The 22,423-nt window shown below is 39.3% G+C and overlaps 1 protein-coding gene across 5 annotated transcripts in view; it reads right to left on the reverse strand.

The window, feature by feature from the left end:
* The window catches only part of TNS3 (tensin 3), a 251,975-nt gene extending 238,789 nt beyond the window's left edge, over positions 1–13,186 (reverse strand). For all 5 annotated transcript variants that reach the window (XM_086843708.1, XM_086843703.1, XM_086843694.1 and 2 more), the window contains exon 1: positions 13,076–13,186. In XM_086843708.1, coding sequence (XP_086699834.1) covers positions 13,076–13,171 — 96 coding nt within the window. In that variant the 5' untranslated portion in view covers positions 13,172–13,186. The remainder of the gene's footprint in view (positions 1–13,075) is intronic.
* Between the last annotated feature and the right edge of the window lie 9,237 nt (positions 13,187–22,423).

The raw sequence follows: 22,423 nt of genomic DNA on the forward strand, positions 1-22,423 counted from the left end.
TGTGCCTGTTGATTACATGGGAAACCACTGGCAACGTGTCAGTGTCTGTAATATGAAGCAGACAATCAACAGCATATTGTGTCAAAGCATTCACTTTCTGAGTACAGTGGAAATGCAGGTAATTATGGCTGACACTTGAAAAAATAATGTGTTTAGTGAGTGCCTCTGGGGGCAGCATCTCTGGCCCTTCCCTTCTATTAAGGCTATTCAGATGTTTAACCAAATCATCCTAATTTCTGAAGTTATGCTAAACATTACAGGAAGAGTTTTCAGCTCTTGTGTGAAGCTTGCCAGTCAATAGCTTTCTTTTCTGTAAGGGAGAGATGGCCCAAATGGTACCTGTCTCAAAGGTGATTCTTTTACTGTTTCTAACAATCAGCTACAGCAGTTAAATCAGAATTAAATTACTTAAAATTTTATTTTAAAATAAATAAATTTATTTTAAATTTAAGTAAATTTAGCAGCAATTTTGCCTTTAATCTGAATATTCTTTATACAATTATTTAACAGTAATAAAGATTTAATGATCATGAAAGAGAATGTGTGCTGATTTTGGCTGGGTAGAGTTAACTTTCTTTACAGTGGCTGGTATGGGGCTATTCTCTAGATTTGTACTGAATGCAGAGATGATAATAGACATGTTTTTGCTGTTGCTGAGCAGTGTTTATGCAAAGCCAAGGCCTTTTCTGCTTTTTGTTCTGCCACACTGGCAAGGAAGTTGGGATAGCTGGGAGGAGACACAGCCAGGACAGGTGACCCAAACTGACCAAAGGGATATTGCAGACCATGTGACATCATGCTCAGTATATAAAGTGGGGAGAAGAAGAAGGACAGAGGGGACATTTGGAGTGATGGTGTTTGTCTTCCCATGTTAAGCATGGTGGGGCTCAGCTTTTCTGGGGATGGCTGAACACCTGCCTGCCCATGGGAAGCAGTGAATTATTCCCTTGTTTTGCTTTGCTTGTGTGCATGACTTTTGCTTTCCCTGTTAAACTGTGTTTCTCTCAAACCACGAGTTTTCCAGCTTTGACCTTTCCAACTCTCTCCCAGCCCAGCTGGTGAGGGAGTAAGTGAGCAGCTACTTGGCTGGGGTTAAACCATGGCAATGTGTTGAATTAGTATTTACTCCCCTTAAAAAGTACCTGTCTCTTAGTTGCATCAGAACCGCCTGAGGTTTTTAAACATAGCTATTATAGACCCACCCTCATGCAAATTTGCTAGATTTTTCTGACTCAGCTCTGGCTGGAGCTGTTCATGTATTCCCAGAAGCCCTTCAGTAATAGAAATATAGTAATCACTATAAAACACATTCTTGTTTAATTCTTGACAAGTTGAAAATTTGCAGCTAGGTGTAGTGTGGGGCAGGAGATCTAACCAGGAATCAGGCTGTGGTGGCCTTGCACAGTGCATTTGTCTCTGTTACTTTTATTTTTAGCTTGGTTTTATTTTAGCTTGGCCTCTCATTAATTTCATTTAGATAACCAAAACACTGTAACATTTGGAGGCAAGATTCTCTCCATCAGTGATGAACATTCAACTTTTGCTGCTCCTTTTCTAGTGTTGGGGAAATCAAGAGCCAGTCAAACTCACAGACAAATACAAAATGTAGGGATGTACAGAAACCAGCAGATGGAGACTAACTTGTTTAGAGTTAAGCAATGGCCATGGTAGCCTGAGGAGAGGGATTAGAAGGAGCCCTGGGATTATTCCCAATGTACAACTCCTCAGACTGCAGAGTTGAAACTTGGAAATGTCACACTATATATAACAAAGTCAGGTTGTCAGATGGCACAATTTATTTTGTGGAGGTAGCTTGCTTACAAGTTAGAAATTAGTAAGAATATCAATCTGGAAAGAGTAGTAAAGCAGGCATGTGATGCTGAATAGCTCTATTCTAGCAATCCATTCAGAGTCACTTTCCCTGACTTCCACCTGTGCTGTGTTAAATGGCTCCAAGTTTTAAAAAAAATAATCAGACTCTTTGGAATGTTGCATTTAATCCAGGGAGATGTATCTCTGTGGTGCAGACAGGTTTTAGCACAAGTAAAGAAAAGAACATTTGATATAACCAAAAGTGGAGTATACTATGAGAGCAATAATTATCACAAAAATTTCTGTTTCTGGAAACATTCATAAAATTTCAGTTCAGGTTGTGGTCTGATAGATTCCAGACTTTCTCTTCCCAGCATTTTCATTTTCACCAAAGAAATCTTCAAGTTAAATAGATATTTACTTTCAGGTTACAATTTTATTTAGGCTAACTACAGATTAAAAGAGTTATTTGTAGGCCTAATAAAAACTATTTGCATCTGTTCTTGATGGTGAGTTTGGTCTTGTTTTGCTTTCCTTTGGGTTCATTGCATGGGTGTCCTTACTATTGCCTCTTCTTGACTTACATAAATATTATCTTACATATAAGTGCTTTGTATAGGATTGTGTTATGGTTTTACTCTTGTATCTTGGTTACAATAAATAAAAAGAATACATAGTCACCTTGAAAAATAAGGATAAAGAGGATTATAAAAGTATACATGGGGAAACAAGAGGCATTGATAGTTAATTAAGGAGAGTGAAAAGGATGGAGGATTAGTGGAAAATGATCAAGTCACAAACTGTATGACAGCATACAGCTGGGACTGCATGCTTTATAGGTGGAGGAGGCTTTGGCCACAGAGAGCAGACCCAGACAATCCCTGATGATGAACACAAGCAGGCAGATATTGGTCAATGAGCTGCGTGGTAACCATTCATAGCCATCCAGGTTTGAACGTGGAGACTTTTGCTTGCCTACTTAATCCCTTCATTTGGCATGGAAATATTCTATATGCATCTTCTTTTTTGAACAGGGTATATAGGGGCTGTCTTAGCCATTAAAGGTCCCTCTGCTGCATTAACCCGATGTGTCATCTCTCCAATCGTGACAAAACCATTCATGGGTAACTGCTGTGAAACCTTGTAGAGATGTAAATGCAATACTTCCCCCTTCTCAACTAGAAGACAAGCCCATAGCTTTCAGTGCTGCTAGATAAGAAATCAGAAGACAAAGAAACATATTTAGATCCTTTAATACACATTGAATAAGAGTAAGTCAGGTTTGTATTCTCATTACGGTAAGTGAAATTTTAGGAGATTATAATTACATGTGTGAAGACTGCGTCACCTTATTAACTGAATTAAATTTTTTATATAATCACTTTTTTTTTTTCGTCTCCATTCTAAGGTGCTGTGCTCAGACACTTTTCCTATACTTATATTTACACCCTCACAATTTGGCAAGATCTCTAAAATGCTAATAAAGTTCACTGTTTAGTAATATACAAAGCAAAACAAACCAAACACATGGGTGAAGGAAAAAAAAAAAATAAAGTATGTGTCAAGCTAAATTATTTTGACATAAACAGTTTTTCTTCCCCACCAATTAACTTTGTTGACCTACAGTTCCATCATGATCCTATAAGAATACCAAGTTATTTCTAAGAAAGTCACATCTTTTGTAAAAAAAATCCTGCTCTAAAACACTACATAGAAATAATTTTGCCAAATTTCAGCCAGCTAAAAGCTGGTCTTCCAAATTTAAACTGTCTGAGCTCCCTCTGTAGTCAGCAAACAGCAGTAGCAAATTATAAAATGGTTCAATACATAATATTCTGTAATACTTAAGTAGGAAGCCTAGGTGAATATCTTCTGGATAAACATCAATTTAAGCCAATACATACATATTACAGAAATTTATACAGCTTGTGGTAAGTTATATTTTCTTGGGTTTTCATCTTTCGCTCAATCTCCCTGTCTCTTTCACACCCCATCTTTAATTTCCTCAGCTATTTTTGTTTCACTTCTCTGACACTTTTCTTTGCACCTCTTGCCTTCATATCCAACTTTTGGCCCTTCCTGTTCAAGATCTCCTTTTCTCTGCCTCCCTCTTTGAATCTCCACATACAAACATGCCTCCTACTTCTGAGTCCCCACTACTCTACCCTCTCTCTTCATTACACTCTCCCAGTCACTGAAGGTTTAAAGCCAAGAGAGTAATCAAGAAGTTTCGTTACACACAGGGGTAAGAAGAAAACAGAGGGAACAGTAATATTTGCTAAAGATCAGTTTCTCCTTCTGTTAAGAGCTGAAAAGAGAATCAGGACTGAGCCTGCTTGCACAGATACCAATCAGTAATTTAATTAGTAAAATATCTTGCTTGACAAAAGGGAGATCTTCAACCAAGTCTAATAAAGGTATAATTTTAATTTTTTTAAATAATTTTTAATTTTAAATTTAAAATGTGGCATTGGATGTGTTAAATTTGTTCTCTAGTGCCTGATGACAAAAGATAACAGTAAATACAAAACATCTGCTTCTCTGTCATCTTTAGATATATAAAACTTGTTTATATAAATTTAGCATGGCTGGGTGGACCAGCAGCCAAAATTGTGCCTTTCAGGAGGGGCACCAGATTACACCAGATCTCCTTGCAGGCTGTTCAGGAAGTCAGAAATAAAATACCCTTCCTGCAGTAAATCACAGAGAACAGTTACAACAACTGAAAAGGAAGGAAATTATTAAAAGGGTTTATTTACAAAAAATTCAAGTCTGCTGGGACAGGCTGTCATTTTAAAGAAAGAAAAAGTTATAATAAAAATTAAAACCAGAACAACTTATTTATTCCTCCTGATTTAGCAATACATTGTGGGTCTTGTTCTCCTTCCCTTTCTTAATACAAGAACAGGCAACCTTTTCATAAATTATCGCAGTTTCAGTGAAACTTTTCTCATGATTCCAAAATCAATTTTACAGGGATATCTTTTAACTTCCCATAGCAACTCAGTTATCCACCACAACCAGTTATCCCATAACAAGGGTGTGTGCATTGCAAGGGACAGGAGAAAGGCTGAACTGTGGGAAGAAGGTACCAATGAGACTAGTTTGTCTTTCACTGACCGAACTGTCATGGCCATGTATTAGAGATAACGAAAACTCCAGAAGACTTTCATATTTGCTTGTACGGTTATTTCCCTTCACCTACCATTTACGTAGGGTTTACATAGAGCATTCCCCAAATGCTGGGAAAATATTTCTATTTAATACAGGCAGTCGTGATCAACCTTCATCCTGAGGTCCATATGGGAACCGAAGAGATACATCTTGCTCTATATGTGACAGCTCCTGAAAAAATTCCTGACTTCAGTCCGTGTGTAAGGCAGCATATCGAGCAGCATAACTGAACTCTTAAATATCCTGACCTAAGGAAAGGAGCAGCTCTCTGTGGTATGCCCTAGATCCACCGTCATCATGATTTAATGCTTAATGCTGCATTATTTAAAATTAATGCACCACCAGTTTAACCATATGTTAAAATACTTTCTGGGGTTCACAAGTAACTTGAGATATGAATAACAACCAGTGTGAATACATTCATACATATATTCTCACATATAGGTTGTGTGCTGCATTTTGTGAAAACATATGCATGAATTTTTTTCAAAAAATAATTTCTTGCTACTGAAACCACTTATATTCATACACAGGCAGTAAAAGCACAATTAAGATGACTATTATAACCTAAGTGTCCAAGAAGTAACAGAAATCCTAACTTAGGTGACTTTGAAAGGGATCTAGGACATAAGCACCTTTTCTTAAAGATCACAGGGTTGAAAAGTGGTTTAGAAAATAGAAGGTTATCTTAAGATCACTTTTATATAATAACTCTCCTTATATTACCAGCTTGCTGAAGTTGGAATCCACAAAAGTGGGGTCAAATAAGTGTTAACCCTCAGAAAGGGGATCCATGACCAGCTGTATGAAGGATAATAGGAAAATCTACAAACCAAGTACAGCAGCATGACAAATTATGGATGCTAAATCTGAACCAGAGTGCCTGTAGTTATTACAGGCCACATAGCTCTCAGGCCTGACTGAAGGCTAGCCTGAGAAATTAATGACAAGGAATTAAAACAATTCTCAGAGATACTAAACAGCCTTGCAGGTGTTGTTTTGCAGCCTGTTGTTTCTCCTTGCAGGAGAGAGTCAGGGGGGGCAAAGTGCCCCTGACCAATGATGGTGATGTAGCACTTTGTTAACCAATAAGAGTTTCCTTTCTGTACTTTTCCACGTATCTGTCTATAAGACAAGTTTGTCTGAAGCAAAAAACTAAGGAATTCTCGTGTTGTGACTCCCTTGAGAGTCCATTGTCGTTCTTTAAAGCCGTTCCCAGTCAGAACGACAACAAATAATGGATTAACAGCAGCATTCTCAGGGAGCAAGTCATGCTCAAAGCTGGTCATCACACAGGGTTTGGCAATGAACTCTACTTTCAAAAGCCAGTTCAGACATACCAGACAACCAAGTCCTGATCATAATGATTTAAGGTGGTCATCCTCATCACAGTAAACTCCTGAGGTCTGAAGGAGTCCTTACAAGAAGATGTACTTGTTGGCTAAGAATAAGTAGAAATCTCAAAGACCTTGACATAAATTTTACTTTACCCTATCACCATAATTATTTCTTTGCTCAGTTTTTTGTATATGCTAGGAAATGAGACAGGCCAGGAATGAATGACACTGCCTAGTCACTTCAGTTAGCAAAATTTAGTTAGCTCTGGCATTACCCAATTTTTTCTCTCCAGATTTTAAACAACTCTGATAAACCATAGTGGCAGTTGACTCTCTAAAACATTTCACATCTACATTATTTGGCGTAACTGAAGAAAGGAAGACCTACAAGGAACGGGAAATTTGCTTTAATTACAATGAACTCTTAACAGTAAAAAATAATTTATAAAAAGCCAAGAATCCTTTAGTGCAGAAAGCAATACTGACTGGTAGTTAAAGCACAGATAATCTGAACTCATAAGATCTGTTACAGGCAGTGCTAGCAAAATCATGTGATCTGTGTACACACATTAGGGGAAAAAGAAGGGCTGTGGGCAAGAAAGTTGGTTTTGTGAGCCTATCTGAGAGGGCACGACAAAGGAAAAGGAAATACCAGGTAGGTATTTCTTTGAAGAAAGAGAGAGCATAATGATAAGTGTTACTATGTTTGGGCAGAAAGAAGAAATTTATCATGACCAGCACCAGACATATGTCACACAGGGATTAAACACTCCTAAATTTAATTAATCTTAAATTATTTTTAAAATACAGTTTCAGTTTCTAGAGATGTCAAGATCACATGAGCCTTTGTTTTATTGTGTAGGAACAGGCTTAAGGAAGGGTTTAATAGTCAAGTGTTTTGTTGAATTGTAAAAACCCACTTGTAATAATAATCCCTGCTGGATCTAAGTAAACATCCAGCAATGGCAGATTCATTGTTACCTTTTACATAAGTAGAGCTGAATAAAGGAGTAAGGGAAATGCTGTGAACATTTTATTTTTTAATGAAAGAAGCCAGGACTGCTCAGGCACCAGTGTTACTCAATCAGCAGGAACTCTCTGCATTTGAAGGGCCAAGGGATTTGCATCAACCTTAATGTCAGGAGGAAGTGATGTATCTGCATTCTGAGTTATTGATTCAAAGAAACAGCTTTATAAAATGGTGGGGAGACCAAAACTAACTTCCTTGCTTTTAAGCAGATAGATTTGAAGCAGATTATACATACTTATAATATTCTTAGATTCAACACATTCATTTCTCCTTCACTGTTCTCCAAGACTTTTATTATGGCAGTTTTCTGGATAACCAAAGACCATCAAAGATTCAGGAAACACCCTTATTTAGACTTAAAAAAAAAAAAAATAGAGAGAAGCAACAATGAATCACCTTTTAGACTAATACAATTTATTGTGCAGAAGTAATGCTTGTGGAAAGAGAAAATTCTGGAGTTATAAATCAACAGCAATGCTCAAAGTAAACCACAAACTGTAAAAGAAAAAAAGTATTTTGTATGTAAGTTTCATAGGGAAGTTATTTGTCTTACCAAAAGTCTCTTGTGAGCAGTAACCCAGCCATTTGGGGAGCTTTCTTTTTCCTACTTATACCAGTCTAAAAGCGAACCAGTGGGATATCCCAAGTTGAAATATAATTTAATAGGAAAATTAAAATAAATGCAATAATACAGAAACACTGACACAATCAGGATACAACCTGACACCCTGTTGGTCAGGGTGTTGGTAGCAGTCTAATTAAATAGTGACTGCAGCCCTCCTGGAGGGACAGATGTGGTTCTGTTGAAGCAGTGATACTGTGGAAGGGTTTGATCTTCCTCTGAAGGCCCAGTGTTGGTTATGGAACTCTTGTCCTTTGTGAATTCAGTGGATAAGGCTGCTTGTGGTGTTCCAAGCCTCAGATTATATCCAGGTTGGAATGCTTGGCTCCTCCCCCTGGGTGGAGCATCTCCCAATGGGATGATGTAATTTTATCAGTGTGCAATGAGACTCAAGGGCCCATTAACAGAGACAGCGCCCTGGAGGGAGGAGGGGTTGTGGGAGGTAAAGAACACTGCCACATCTGGTTTTAACAGCTAGTAATAGAATACCTACTTTTGGTTACATCTTACATTGTAACGTAAGAAAGTACTGTTCTCTTAATATTGTTCTGGAAGGAAAGCGTTTTAAATCTTTCTTCATTTATCAGTTCATCTAAGAATTTTTTTTCAAGTTTTGAGGCTGTATTTATTTTGCTAAAATAAAATGTTTCCCTCTTACTGAAAATTGCTATGAAGCTGGATTATAATGACAGAAAACTATCCAGGCTATTTTCCACAGGACATATTGTAACTGTCAGACAGAAGGCAGGATACTGAAGATGTACGTAATTATTTCAAGTAACAACCATCACATGTTTAATTGTACTTCATCTGTCTGAGACCACTTGGAAACTTAACAGAAAGCAGCTAAAATTGCTTGAGGTTTTAAAAATTGCTTGGTCATTAAAAATATGTTAGACACTTGCATTTAAGGAACCAGGCATTGTGCTGAGGACCTTGAAAAGAATTACAGTTACATACTGCTTTGTAATCTGTATTAGTCTTAACTCCCATTTTCCCCAAGATTGTCATGTACTCAATAACATGAGCAACTGGGACACCATTACATGAATTAAACTGACTTTTTAAATAATAACAATGAAGATGGAACAAGATACACAGTCTAAGATATTTCCTGTCTGCATAAAATAATAAAATTTATGCCACTTTCCTCCAGAATGTATTAATTAGGTGGAAGAACACATTTACTAACAAAATGGTGATTGGCCCACAGGATTCATCAACATCTTGAATAGGATATGACTAATAATTACCCCACTGGCTCAGTCTTCTACAGTTGTCATTTTGGCCTGCAATCTGCAGAGAGGAGTTAGCATAGGCAAGAAAAATAAATATTATTATGGATTCTTGCTGTTCTATTCTGACTTTTCTGTTGCAAAACACCATACCGTGAAATTATGCTAAAGACTTACAGACCTGTGAACATTTTGAGCCAAAGCAGCTATTTGCTTGTTATTCGATCCATAAACCCTCTAAATTTATTTTTCTTGGAAGAACCACTTCTCTTCCTGTCCTTCCTATATGTACAAATAGGTTATCCATACCAGAAGTCAGAATATTCCTGCAGGGAGATTGGTGACTGTGCTGTTGTGTACAGTATTCACATTTGCACATTTTTTTACAGTCAAAGATACTAAGTTATAATACAGAAGCCTACTGTGCAAGGGAAAACACTACATAGATACATTTGGGCTCTCCTTTTCCCTTGCTTTGCATAAGTGATAGCTCTTAAAATGTAATGCACTTCAGTGGAAAAGCATTACAATGAGGACTAGAAAACCTAAGGTCTTTTATGTATTTCCTAAGCAAGTCTGAAAAAATTACTTCATTTACTTTACTTTGCACTTCAGTTTTCAGTCTGTTTTTTTGCTGATGAAAGACAGTAGAACTGATACACCTTTATCTTCTTTCAGCAATACAAAGCACAGGTTTGTATAATATAAAAGGCTATGAACTGTAAAAACATCAGACTGATCTGAAATTACCAGAAATCATATATGAAACATTTCCTGTCTCATACAGTCAACTTCCAAGAGGAAAAAAAAAGCAACCAAAAACATCACAAAAATTGCTCCTCAAGAAAGTCTGATCTCACAAAAGGTTGTTTAGGGAGTTTGACCTCCCTTACAATATTCCATCCAAAGAATTTACAATTTAAAGAAGTGGTTAAAATGTGAAGATTAAGACAATTGGTTTTCAGGTAACATTGGGATGTGCTGAGGAAGAATTACCTACAGAAACTGAGCCAGGGCTGATTCTCATTTAGTCCTGACTCCACTTCAGACTGAAAAGGGAATTCAATAGTCAGTGCCATAGCAGCCTCTCACAGAAAGCTGATAAAATATTCCAGGATGAGGCCTAACAAAGTATCATAACTCCAAAGCTCTGACATTTGTGGTGAGTTTAAGTTAATTTAATTCCATTGATTCCAAGAAAAAATACTTGTCTAATGTAATCATACTGGAAAAATCTAGCACTCCCCTTGAAAACATAAACCAAAACAACCTCCTAAGTCTTCAGAACATTTTCCTAGAGTCAAAATAATGCTATTTTCTCTTCAAATATATGTTATGCCTCTTGGCAAATTCTGAGGCAGAATGTCTAATGTTACAATTATTTCAAACACCCAGTGATAGACATTTAGATGGCCTGTTGTATAATTATGTATCTTCCTGCTGGAAAAGAAAGATCAAGAGCAATATAGAAAGCTCATTTTTAAGCTATTGCTTGTTGCCTCCTTTTTTCATGTTCCAGAGGTAAAATAAATCCACTGATATTAATACATCTTGCCCACATGTTTTCTATTCTATAATAACAGCATAAATTGGAGTCTATGTCAGCTTTTTAGACTGTTCCACCATTTGAATTCATTTTATAACTAATAATTTGAGAATTACTAGCTCTGCTTCCCCTATCACTCATGCTAATTTAAAATTTAAGAAACGCCATTGGCTCTTTCAAAGAAGAAACTCTTGATTTATAGTAACATGCAATAAGAGAAGAATGCAGACCATTCGTTTCACGTAAACTTTGTATGAGAGTGGTGAAGCTCAGCTTAACCCCAGCCAGCCCCTGCTACATCCCTACAGACCCATGGTAAGGAAATGACGAGATTTCATTATCTTCTTGTTTCATGTTATTTCCCCCTTTTAAATGTCGCATAAAAAGGACTTGTACTTTTGGACTTGTCATTCAGTTTGTTCTCTTGCAACTAGGTTCATTTGACCCCTCGGGATATCTTAAAAAAAGGAAAGAAAGATTCACAAACAAATGTGAAAGCAAAATCTAACTTAAAAGGAGTAACATTAATACCTGGAGAGCTGTCTGAGCAGCTGACTCTCAGTCAGCATCCCCAGGCATCCACTAAGAAAAGCAGCAAAGTACAGTGGGGCATAATTGTCCTGCTGAACAGCCAGCGCAGCAGTGTGACATGGTCACCCATCCCTCAGTTCTAGTAATATAAGTGCTGTCGTGAAGAAGAGAACAAGGTCTTTGCTCACAAAGTCACATAGAGAGGTACTTTCTCTCGATGTGTTTCAAGACCATCCAAGAAAATTGGTGCCCTGGTGCCAGCTGAGTCACTGCACATGACTAAGGGTAGTCTTCCCTCTACTTTGAGATTCTAAAATGAATCACAGTGCTGGAGCTAAGAGTTACTTGAAAGCTGATATTTAACAATCCCTGATAAAAGTTTATTGTATTAATTTTTCTTCCAAATGTAGCATTATGATTTTCAGATGTAATATTGTGCCTAGGATCACAGACTGATACATATCAAGAGGTCACTGGAGATCATTGTATATGCTTTTAAATGGAATCACACTCATTCTAATTCTGAGATGGCAAAAATTCAGCCCTTTAAAGGACTCACATGTCTGTCGTGAGTAGCTCAGAGGAAAGCAAGTCTGGCAGAAAAACATACACTCAGCAATTTCCTTGGCAATTTTTTATTAAAAAATGGCAATTCGAAGGCACTCAGTTGAAATATTACACACAAGAGTGATGGAGATATTTTCACAGATAGGGTGCACACATGACAGGGTTAAAGGAAGCTTGAAACCAGTAAAGATTATTTGGTGCATGCCATGTACGTGTATGATATATTGTCCATAGATTTCTGGTAAACTAAGCCTAAAAGGGTATAATAGAAATGGGATGTTTTCAGAAAGAATTTGAAATTAAATACTTTGCTTCCTTAAGTATGTGAAAGAAGAGAAAGACTGCTAAGCTGAGCCCAAGTCAGCAAAAACATTTAAACATATGCTTATAATTAATTTAAGTCTGTTGTTGAATCAAGCTTTCAGAAGTAACCCAGAAGGAGGTGCATGAAACTTCAAAGGTCCAGAACTTTGCTTAGCAAACCAAAACCAGAGATGATTGAATGAGCCTCTGGAATGAGCTGTGCGGCATGAGACTCTCAGCTAATGCTCAACAGATTTCTGGTAAGTTCCTGTTTGCAGTTGTGCCTTGAATTTGCTATATTGTGGGTTTCTGTTTTTGTCCATTGTCACAAAATCAAAGGGAGCCCATCGCTTAAAAAACAGAATTATTTAATGTCGATCAGACTTTCATATCCATTAAAAGCCAGTATGTGTACTTCAGGACTGTCAACACGTTCTTAATTTTGGACAACAAAAAAAAGAGACAAAGCCACCCCCAAAAAGGAGCCTTAGATTCATATTAAAAGGCAACCATGGCCATTTCCAAGACCAGGCCGGCGAACACAAGCTGTGGCATGTGGTGGCTGCGGTCAGTGTCAAAGGAAAGCAGCACGCTGTTGTTCCAGCTCCGCGGGCTCAGCACCGTCACCGGAGCAGCTCCAGCCACCAACTCCCAGCAGGCGCCCCGGAGCCGAGCGCAGCTCTGGGCTCCGCCGGGCTCAAACCGGACCCCGGGAAGCCCCCAGTAGGACTTAGGGAGACGGCTAAGACGCCGCTCTGCAAACCCGCGCCTTGGCTTTCCTCGCCACGGCGGAGATAGGTGGGGGCTGCCGCTGCCACGTACAAGCCGCGCCGCCCCGAGAGGTGAGGACCCGAGCGCGGCGGCCGCCGGACAGGGAGCGCCAAAACCCGCGCCGCCGCCCACTCCGCGCCCGCCTACCTGAATCATTGTCCCGGCCTCTCCCTGCGCCGCTCGGCGGCGGGGCAGGGGGTGCAGCCTCCTCCCGCGGCACGCCAGGCTCGCCCGGCCGCCCATGGGGCAGCCCCGGCCGCTCCCCGCCTCCAGCGCGGCCCCGCGGCTCGGTCCTCTGTCCGCTCCTCACCCAGTACGGGCAAGTCATGAACCCTCCGCCCCTGCGCGGCTGGTGCGGGGCTTCCCCTGCCGCTCTGAGTTCCCCTGGCCGCTACCAGCTCGACCGCTCTGCGAGCCCCTTCCCTCTTCGCTTTGCCTTTTGTTACCGAGCTCTAGAGCTGACCACAATGTGCCCCCTCCGTGGCCGGGACGACAAATCAGAGAGCCGCTGCGGAAAGCTCTGTCTCCAGCTGGACAAATTTAGCCTTCCCTACCCTGGTGGGAGGGCTTTTGGATCACTGAGTGGTATGGATTCAATAACAACGAGGCTAGTAACTTGCAAAACAGTCTGCTTCGGAGGGTGTGCTGCTTTTGTGCGGAAGAAAAGCAAACTTCCCAGCAGTCTGCCACTAAAGTAAGCTGATAGTACCCGAGTAACTTGAGACTGAAAACCGGGTAAAGTTGACACCAAGAATGGCTTTGAAAACAGTTTCAGAAGGGGAGAACCTACAGGAATTTCCTGCTTGTGCAATCTGCCTGCCTGTGTAGATTAATTATTTCAATTTAGTTTTTAAGAGACTTCTTTTCCCTGCCTGTGAAAGGATGCATACTGCTAAGAGGCAGAAAGGAAATCATGTGATGGATGCACAGCACTGTAAGCTTAGCAACAGAGATTGTTTCTTTCTTTGCCCAGAAATGTTTTCTGCCTTGCGCAATGGAAGTTAGTAGAAATGTGCTATAATTTTACATGTTTTAATTCTTAGATCTCCAGCTTTAGCAAAGGCGCAGCTGCTTCACCAACACTTCTGAAAATCTGTAATTCCCACCAGAATCAAAGGCCATAACACTGGTTAATTCTTGCTACTATAATTAAGGGATTGTGGGAAAAACCTTCAGCTGTCTTCTCTTTGGGTTCCCCAGTTTCCTTCAGTGCAACGAAGGAAAAGGTACAAAGCAGTGCTTCCCTGCCTCTGATTCCTCTGCCTGAGAAGTTCAAGACACATTTGTTTTCCTGTCATGTTGAAAAATATGTCTGAACAGTGAAGAGTTCATCACCTATTTCCAACCATTTGAATTTCGGTATTCAAGCAGAGGCATTTTAAAATAGGTTCAGAGGAATTGGATCAACCGGTTTTGTTTTTACTTAAGTAATACAAGAAATGATAAATAATTTCTAAGCATTTGTGTTGAGATAGCATCTGGCATGCTGTGATTTAGGTAAAAAAATATGTCTTTTTTACAGAAAAAAAAATTAAGGAATTTGTACCATTTGGGTATCCTGAGTACTTGCTACCATTATGCCAGGTACTCACCTTCAAGAGATTTTATGAAATGAGTTGATCTTGCATGAAGGAGTTCAGGTATACATGAAGTAGCATATGGGGTCTCATTTCTGGACTACCAATTTAATTTCATTACATAAATCTTCCAGTGATTTTCCCCCTGCCCTCCATTGGCTTAACTCTGTGTTCAAAGAGCCTGAATGCACAAGTGAGTTATTTCTTTAGGGTGAGAAATAGATTAAGGGAAAAAGGGTCCTTGAACAGGAAAAGCTACTGCTACTTAGGCTGAATCTCTGGTATTGTCACACAAGCTTTTCTTTGAGGAAAAAGGAAAAGACAAATAATTACTAATAATAAGACAAATAAAAGACTAATAAAATAAGACAAATTATGACTAGTGAACTGTATTTGAAATATCTCACATCCCATCTCCATGACTGGAGTCATGATATGTGTGAGAAATTAAGTCCACTCCTCAGTTAAATTAAAAAAAAATAATAAAGGACAATAGGGGTCAAAATCAATAAAGCAAAAGTAAAAGCATTGAGTGCATAGCCATAGCCAGAGGTACCCCAACTAACTATAGCAAACCTTCTTATATACCCTTTCTCTTACATCGGTCAAATACATATTCATAAACCATTATACATATTCAAACATTTATTCAAACTAGTTTACATATTCCAGGAACTTCTTAGCATGGCCCCTCCTCTAATCCGCCTTTTTAGAGCATGTGTGGTAATCTTGGTTGCAGTTTTGAGGGTTGTGTGTCACGCACTGAAAAGAGCCCCCTGTTCTGTGGTTTCAGCAGGTGGGAGTTGTTGCTAATTGAAGTATCAGAATCAGGGGTCTTTGTCACACCCGTTCCTCAAATGTTATCTGACCATGCAGACAGTTTAGTTATTTCAGTTATTCCAAGTTAACCACAAGTGCTCTAAATCAACATCAGCTACTTCACAAATATGTCTGAGCTATTTTAATTATTGCCAGTTAGCTACAAAAATAAAAGCATTAGTTATTATTTCTGCAAAAGTTAGGATGATACTACGATGCACAGCACATAACATCCACTTCAGTGTTTGTGAAAGCCAAAATTGTAATATGTGATTATCACAATAAGTACATATGTATGTATGTATTATCACAATAAGTACATATTACATATGTATATGAAAGTGACTTTTATGAGCTAGTCAAAAGCAACATTGCCAACTAACACTGCACTGACTCATTCACTTTAAGGGGAGTTCATCTGGTGCTTGTTGGCTGATGCACAAGTAAAAGGCAGGAGAACTTAAGTCAGTATTATTACTTTGACATTATAGGATGGTTACTGACATGTTTGAAATATCTAAAATGAAATAGTATAAATGTGGAAATGTCAACACTTCTGAAAGACTTTTCACAATCCTACCTTAATGGGTTGACCGTTTCCATTGCTTTAGTGCTTTGACCCTACTTTTAATTACTGCCATCTTCTAAATATAATTTGGTATATATGAAAGGGTTTGCAAGACTTAACTAAACAAGCCAATGTTTCATATGGCTCTGCTGCTTGTATTTTAAAATAAACAACCAGTATTTGTTTTCTCAAAACGAAAGAAGAATCAAAAATTAAAGGAGGACAGAGGATCATACTACTGGTAAATAACTACGGTTGGAGCTTTCTTTTTTGTGTTACCCCTTTGTGTATCAATTCTTCAAATGCAGATGGGCAGCTTGTCAGCTATGCAAGAATATCTGTTTTGTTCATAATTAAACAGAAATTTTATCTGTGAGTTTCAGAAGGTAGAGATCCCATCCTTGACAAGTGAAAAAAACTTCCATTAATTGCTAATTCAAAAAACTCATTACAATAAACTTGATCCAGTGCAGTACCTGCAATGAAAAGGGTATTTTTAAAGAAAGTGTTTTTATTTATAGGAGGGGCAGACATGCATTGACCCATCATTATTTAAGTAAGCAGGAATGGAAGAGTTTACTTAATATTCAGTCCCTCCTCCCCTCCTTCCTCCTCCATTGTTAGCATTTAGTAAATATGGGTTTCAGTCTTGTCATAAGCAAAATCAGAGGGAGGTTGGGGAGGACCAAGGAATATGGGGAAAGAAGTAACAAAAATGCATAGATGTGTTATGATTTTGAAAGGAATGAGGGGCTTGGCTTTACAAACAAACTGTGGGTCTGCTGGTAAACAAAGCTAGATGCTGAGAGATAAAAGAAACAATGGGAAGGATTGCACTGATTGATAAATGGATTGAGATTTGTCTTTACAAACAAACTGTAGGTCTGCTAAAATTGAATACTGAGAGATGAAACTGAAGCCCAAAAGATAGGCTGGAAATGAATCCCCATAGACGGATGTCTATAGAGCAGGTATTTGTTTATTGCAGAGCTGGTGTTGAGGGGGATTTCTCCACCTAACTCACCCACCTTTGTCAGGTGCTGTGGTATATTTATACAGTAAGTACTGCTTAGTACACAACGTTATCTTTGTGTCACTACAACATCAGAACCAATTTATGTAGTATTGATCTGACGGTTATTAGATGGTTCTTTTGCACTGCGCTTGCATCTCCCCAATTCAGGGGTCATCAGGGGTCTTTGATGAAGGCTTCCAAGGTCTTCTTCACATCTGAACTTTCCAACTTTGTCTTTGGAGCATGCACAGTTATGGTGTTCCTTGGTCTGTCTGATCTTAACCGGCCTAAATTCTTGGTTTTGTGGCTAATTGGCTTTGCAGTTGCCGATTTTTCATTAGTTCTATACTCATCTATCTCTAAGCTATCCCCTGGTGAGTCTTTTCTTCTTTTTTTTGTCTATTCAGCATTAAACAACTAGTTGACCATATACTGGCCATTACATTGTATGAAAAGTTGTATCAGGTTATATAGGTATAAAAGTTATTATTCAGGTTATACAGGTAACAGGATATATAGATATATAAAAAGTAATTATTTGGGTTATACTGATATCAGGTTATAAAGATATATCAAGTTATATTGAGATCTTATAATTCAAGGTGTATAAGCACCTTGTAACTTTGACCTAAGTTGTATAGGCATCAAATAAAACAATGGGAAGACCCATAAAATCCACAAGTGTTTAAATAATTGCAGAATTATTGGCTTTCACCGTTATGTGCTGACTTCTGCAAATTATTATAAATCCCAACAATTTTTATGTACTACAGTTTGTAATCACTTTTAACTAGTTTTGATATAGTATAATTTTTCAGCTTCTGTGGCCAGTGCCCTGGCCATGTGTATCTTATCCAGGCATTAGTATGATGAACATATATTGCAGTTTAGGCTTTCTTTCAAAATATTGAAATAGAGACTATGATAGCTCTTGTAGGATGTTTTTATTCTGTTGTTTGTAACTAACTGGCAATAGAGACTTAGATAAGTTTGTGGAAATAGCTTTTAAAAACCTGTCTGTATCATTAGATAACATTGAAGGAGCCATACAGATAATATTGGAAAAAGGATGTGGAAAAACTCCTGTTCTGCATTCCCTGTCTGTAGTTGTGAGGAAGTAGCATACATGTTGTGAGGAAATAGCATATACTTTGTAAGGAAAAGACATACATGACTCCCCAAAATAAAATCTACACTTTCATATGACAGGTCAAGGGTTGAACAAAGCTAAAAGAATCCCCAGAATAAGTAAAAGAACTTACAGGAATGTTTGAATATTTATAACCTTATGAATATGTATGTAACGAATGTACTGAAAAAAAGCATATAAGAAAATTGTTTTAAGCTAACAGTGTGCTTCTGGCAGTTGGCCAAGGCACCCCAGCACTGGATATTGTCCCTTCTATCCCTTATTAAACCTTTAAAAACTTTAAAGAGTGAGCTTTGTTTTTCACAATAAGGAATTTCACTAATTGACACAAGGAAAAGACAAAGGGGAGGGGGTTTTGCGTTAGAAGGGGGTCTTAGGTATTAGGCAATTCAGGAAATCTGTACCTCCCAAGTACCTCAGCCAATGGAGAAAGAGAGGCACATGCAGCTGGGGAATTAGGATAAAAGGAGGCTTCGTCCTCCAAAAAATTGAGAAACCCCTGGGGAAATGCCCCATGGCCTCTCCTGTTATTCAAACAAAGTAATGGGACTCGCCTGTCTCCTTTTTGGACATAAACCTCTGGTGTTTGTGGATTAATTTTCCTGACAATTTGAAATTATGACATAGATCACTTCTAGAGGCTAATGACCTGTTTTGGTTTAAGACAGTTTCAGAGGTGAACAATCTAAAATGGCTTACCTCCTCTTACACTTTTAACCATTCCCTTTTCACCAGTAAGGAGAAACAAATATGAGTGGATGAAAGTGGGAAAATAGCAGTTTACTATGAAGCTAAACTGGAACAGGCAAAAAATAACAGTAAATGATTGCTAGATACAAAATTTTTAAATCTCCAGAACTCTCCAAGAACAAAGAGAAGCAAAATTGTGAAGTACCCCACTTCTGCAGGATGATGCACACCATGGGAAATCACGTGTGTGAAGACAAAGGGGAAATGGTGGACAAACTCTCCCCCCAGTACAGGGCTCTCTGCAGGTGACCGCATGGTCCAGGAGACAAAAGTGAAATGGTTGGCAAACCCTGCTTGGCTCCACCTTCCCCCTGGAACAAATAAAAGGGCAGGTAGCGATATAGGCAACTTACAACTAAGTTTATGCAACTATAGCTTGCTGTATCAAGTGTGTTCAGAACAGATAGTCCTTTCCTATGCAACAACAGGATTTTGCCTATCATTAAAGACTGGCAAAGCAGAAACCAGAGCTCTAAAAAATGGTAAAAATTGGATCTTTAGTTTGAACTGTGGCCAGAAGCCTTGAAGGATGGCCGGATACCGAGAGAAGACCAGCTTCATCCAAAAGACATTGTGAGGATGTCTACTTCCTTCATCCAGCACCCCCTGCCCAAGACCACTGGGAGACAGTGCACAAGCACAGAATGATGAAAGGCTGAGTAACATACGAAGCAAGAGTAGGAGGGGATAAAGTTACAAATATGTATAGGTGATGCTGAAACTTTCATAAATATGTATGAGCTCAAGTGTACATAAACAGAGCGTCTGCTCTGTTTGGCACACATGTTTGTGGTGGAGTGATTCCTCCATGTGTCTCAGCACTGAAAACATACCTACCTTACAGCCATGCAGGTTGTGGAGTTTTTATTCCGTGTGCCAGTAGGAGCCTTTTTAGCGGCAGATAAGAGCTGCTGAAAGTGTGTGTGGGCAGTGTTGCCACCTCCTGACATCCAATAGACTCCACCAGTGTTGGTGGAGGTGCTTCCTTGGGTCCCCACTCCAATGGAAGGGGCGGGAGGGGGAACCTGAGCACCGATAATGCTGTGACCCGATCCCCTACACTAACTCAGTCTTCTCACTACCGACAGATATTGCAAGATTCACTCTGAAACAGTTACTGATTGCAAAATATAACTTCTCAAGTTGGTACTATTGCAATCACAGAAACTCACTGGAAACAACAGCCTCTGGAGGCCAGGGAGAAACAAAAAAAATCAGTACAGAACCTCTGCCTTGTGCAAAAGCCACAAAGTAAAAAAGATCTGCTTGGGCAGCTCTGATTTTTCAAGAGACGCTGGTAGTCTGCTGGCTCTTGCAGTTCCGTTTCCAGGCATGGTGCTGGGGCTTAAAGAGACAGTAGGAATTTGGGCCACAGATACATGTGTAACACAGTAAGATTTTGGGTTACACAGAACATGACCACAAACACAGGCAAAGGTATATTGGCATGGAGTCTGCCATTAGGTTTCCAGGAAATGGATATAGTCATTATTGAAGTTATAGCTGGTTATTTGGTGTGAGAGAAATTAGTCAGGCAAGAAGGACACTTTCCTTGTGGTACCGTTATTTTTACTGAGCAGAAGAAAAAGTATTTTGGTTTCACAACACTGCATCTTTATTTGAACATCTTCATAGAAAGATCACAAAAGTTATTTGACATTCTTTCAAAGTTCCAGGAATTTTTATCATTGTTGCAAGAGGGAAGAGGACCAGCCCCTAAATCTTGCACATATTTTCCAGGTTCTATTTGTTAGCCTTCTGTTCTTCAAATACTTAGCTTCACTCTGTTTGGAAGTTTTGGTTTTCCAGTATATGACTGCTAAAAGTCGCCCATTAGCCTTAGCAGTATATGTTAACAGGACATTTTCTATTATTCAGATTACCTGGACATAACAAAAAATGCATCTTTAGTAGGAAAATGATGGTCAGTTCTACTTGGACTGTCAAGCTTAAGTCTTAAATGAGGTAGATCAATCTACATTGGTGTTCTGGTTTTGTCTGGGATAGAGTTGGTTTCCTTCTTAGTAGCTGTTATAGTGCTGTGTTTTGAATTTACTATGAAAATAATATTAACTGGCTGCTGTTTTAGTTGTTGTTCAGTAGTGCTTACCCTGAGCCAAGGACTTCTCAGTGTCTCTTGCTCCATCAGTGAGCTGGTGCACAAGTAGTTGTGAGGTAGCACAGCCATGACAGCTCACCCAGAACGGCCAAAGGGATATCCCAGAACATGGAATGTCATGCTCAGTGTATAAACTGGGGGGAGTTGGCCAGTATGGGTTGATTGCTGCTTGGGGACTGACTGGGTATCAGTGCACAGGTGTTGAGCAATAGTATCACTTGGGGTAGGTTTTGGTTTTAGTTTTGCTCCTCCTTTATTGTTATCTCCCTTTTCATTACAATTAATACTAGTAGCAGTAGTAGTATATTTTTCTGATTTTCATCCCCCATCCTTCTGGGGCAGGGAGGAGAGAATTGTTGACCAGTTACATGGTACTTGGTTACTGGCTGGGTGTCTTGGGGTGATTTATGATGATAGTCTATTCCATGATCTTCTGCTTTATGCCCAAAAATGGTTGCTGTATCTTTAAGGTGTGGCCAGGGGAGAGGAGGGCTTTAGGCTCTTTGGCAGGCTTTCTGAAAGCCTCACTTCCCAGGCATGCAGGTGCCATGCAGTCTGCTTTTGCTTAGTTTTCGTTAGCCCAGGCAAGAATTTTTTTCCCTTCCCTGACCTCGGAGAAGCAGCAGCAGCAGCCCTTCAGTATTGGTGTACAAAATGCTCGCTCGCAGTGAGACACTTCTCCAGGGTCAAACTGTTCAGGCAAAAGCAATTTATTATAAGGGTAAAGAGAGGGAGAGACCCGTGTCCACCGCCAGCCTCGGCGTTCATGTCGTCCGGGGGGAGGGGAGAGAGTGCAGTGAGAGAGGGAGAAAAGAGGTTAGAGATGGGGAGGGAGGAAATAAGAGCAACAGAGGGAGAGCGGGGAAAACCAGGGAGGCTTAGGAGAGAGGGGGAGGACAAGAGAGGGGTAAGAGGGGGAAAGAGGGAAAAACAAGAGAGAGAGAGAGCGGGGAAAACTAAGAGGGTAAGGGAGGGAGAAACTAGGAGTGGGGTAGGAGCAGGGAGAGAGAGGGGTAGGGAAAGTCTAAGAGGTGGGGAAAGGGGTAAGAAGTAAGAGCTGAGAGTAGGGGAAGGCTAAGAGCAAAGAGCTATGTGAGCGAAGTTCTTGTTACAATACAATATATCTTTTTCTATACTGAATATTCTAATTCGTAGTAACCAATCACTACAAGATACACCCACTAAAGAATTTACATACAGCCTATGAGCATCCCCATATTAACATACAGTGTTCCATTCTAAACTCTAAAAGCTTTACAAATTCTTTCCTTGCTTCTTGACCTTTGGACTTTCCATCAGCAGAAGGACATTGTTTTATCAACCAGGGATTCTCCTTTAGCTGGCTAGGCTATTGTTCTTTGATTATATAATAACTAGTACTCAGCATCATGACTCAAAGCAGACTTTCATTTCTACTTCGATTCTAGCCTTCATATTTTCAGAATCTTCTGCCAAACAATCACATTCATAAGGTTTCCCTGTTCCACCCTCCCCAAC

Source organism: Cyanistes caeruleus, chromosome 1 (assembly GCF_971803275.1).
Source record: "Cyanistes caeruleus chromosome 1, bCyaCae1.hap1.1, whole genome shotgun sequence".
Lineage (NCBI taxonomy): Eukaryota > Metazoa > Chordata > Aves > Passeriformes > Paridae > Cyanistes > Cyanistes caeruleus.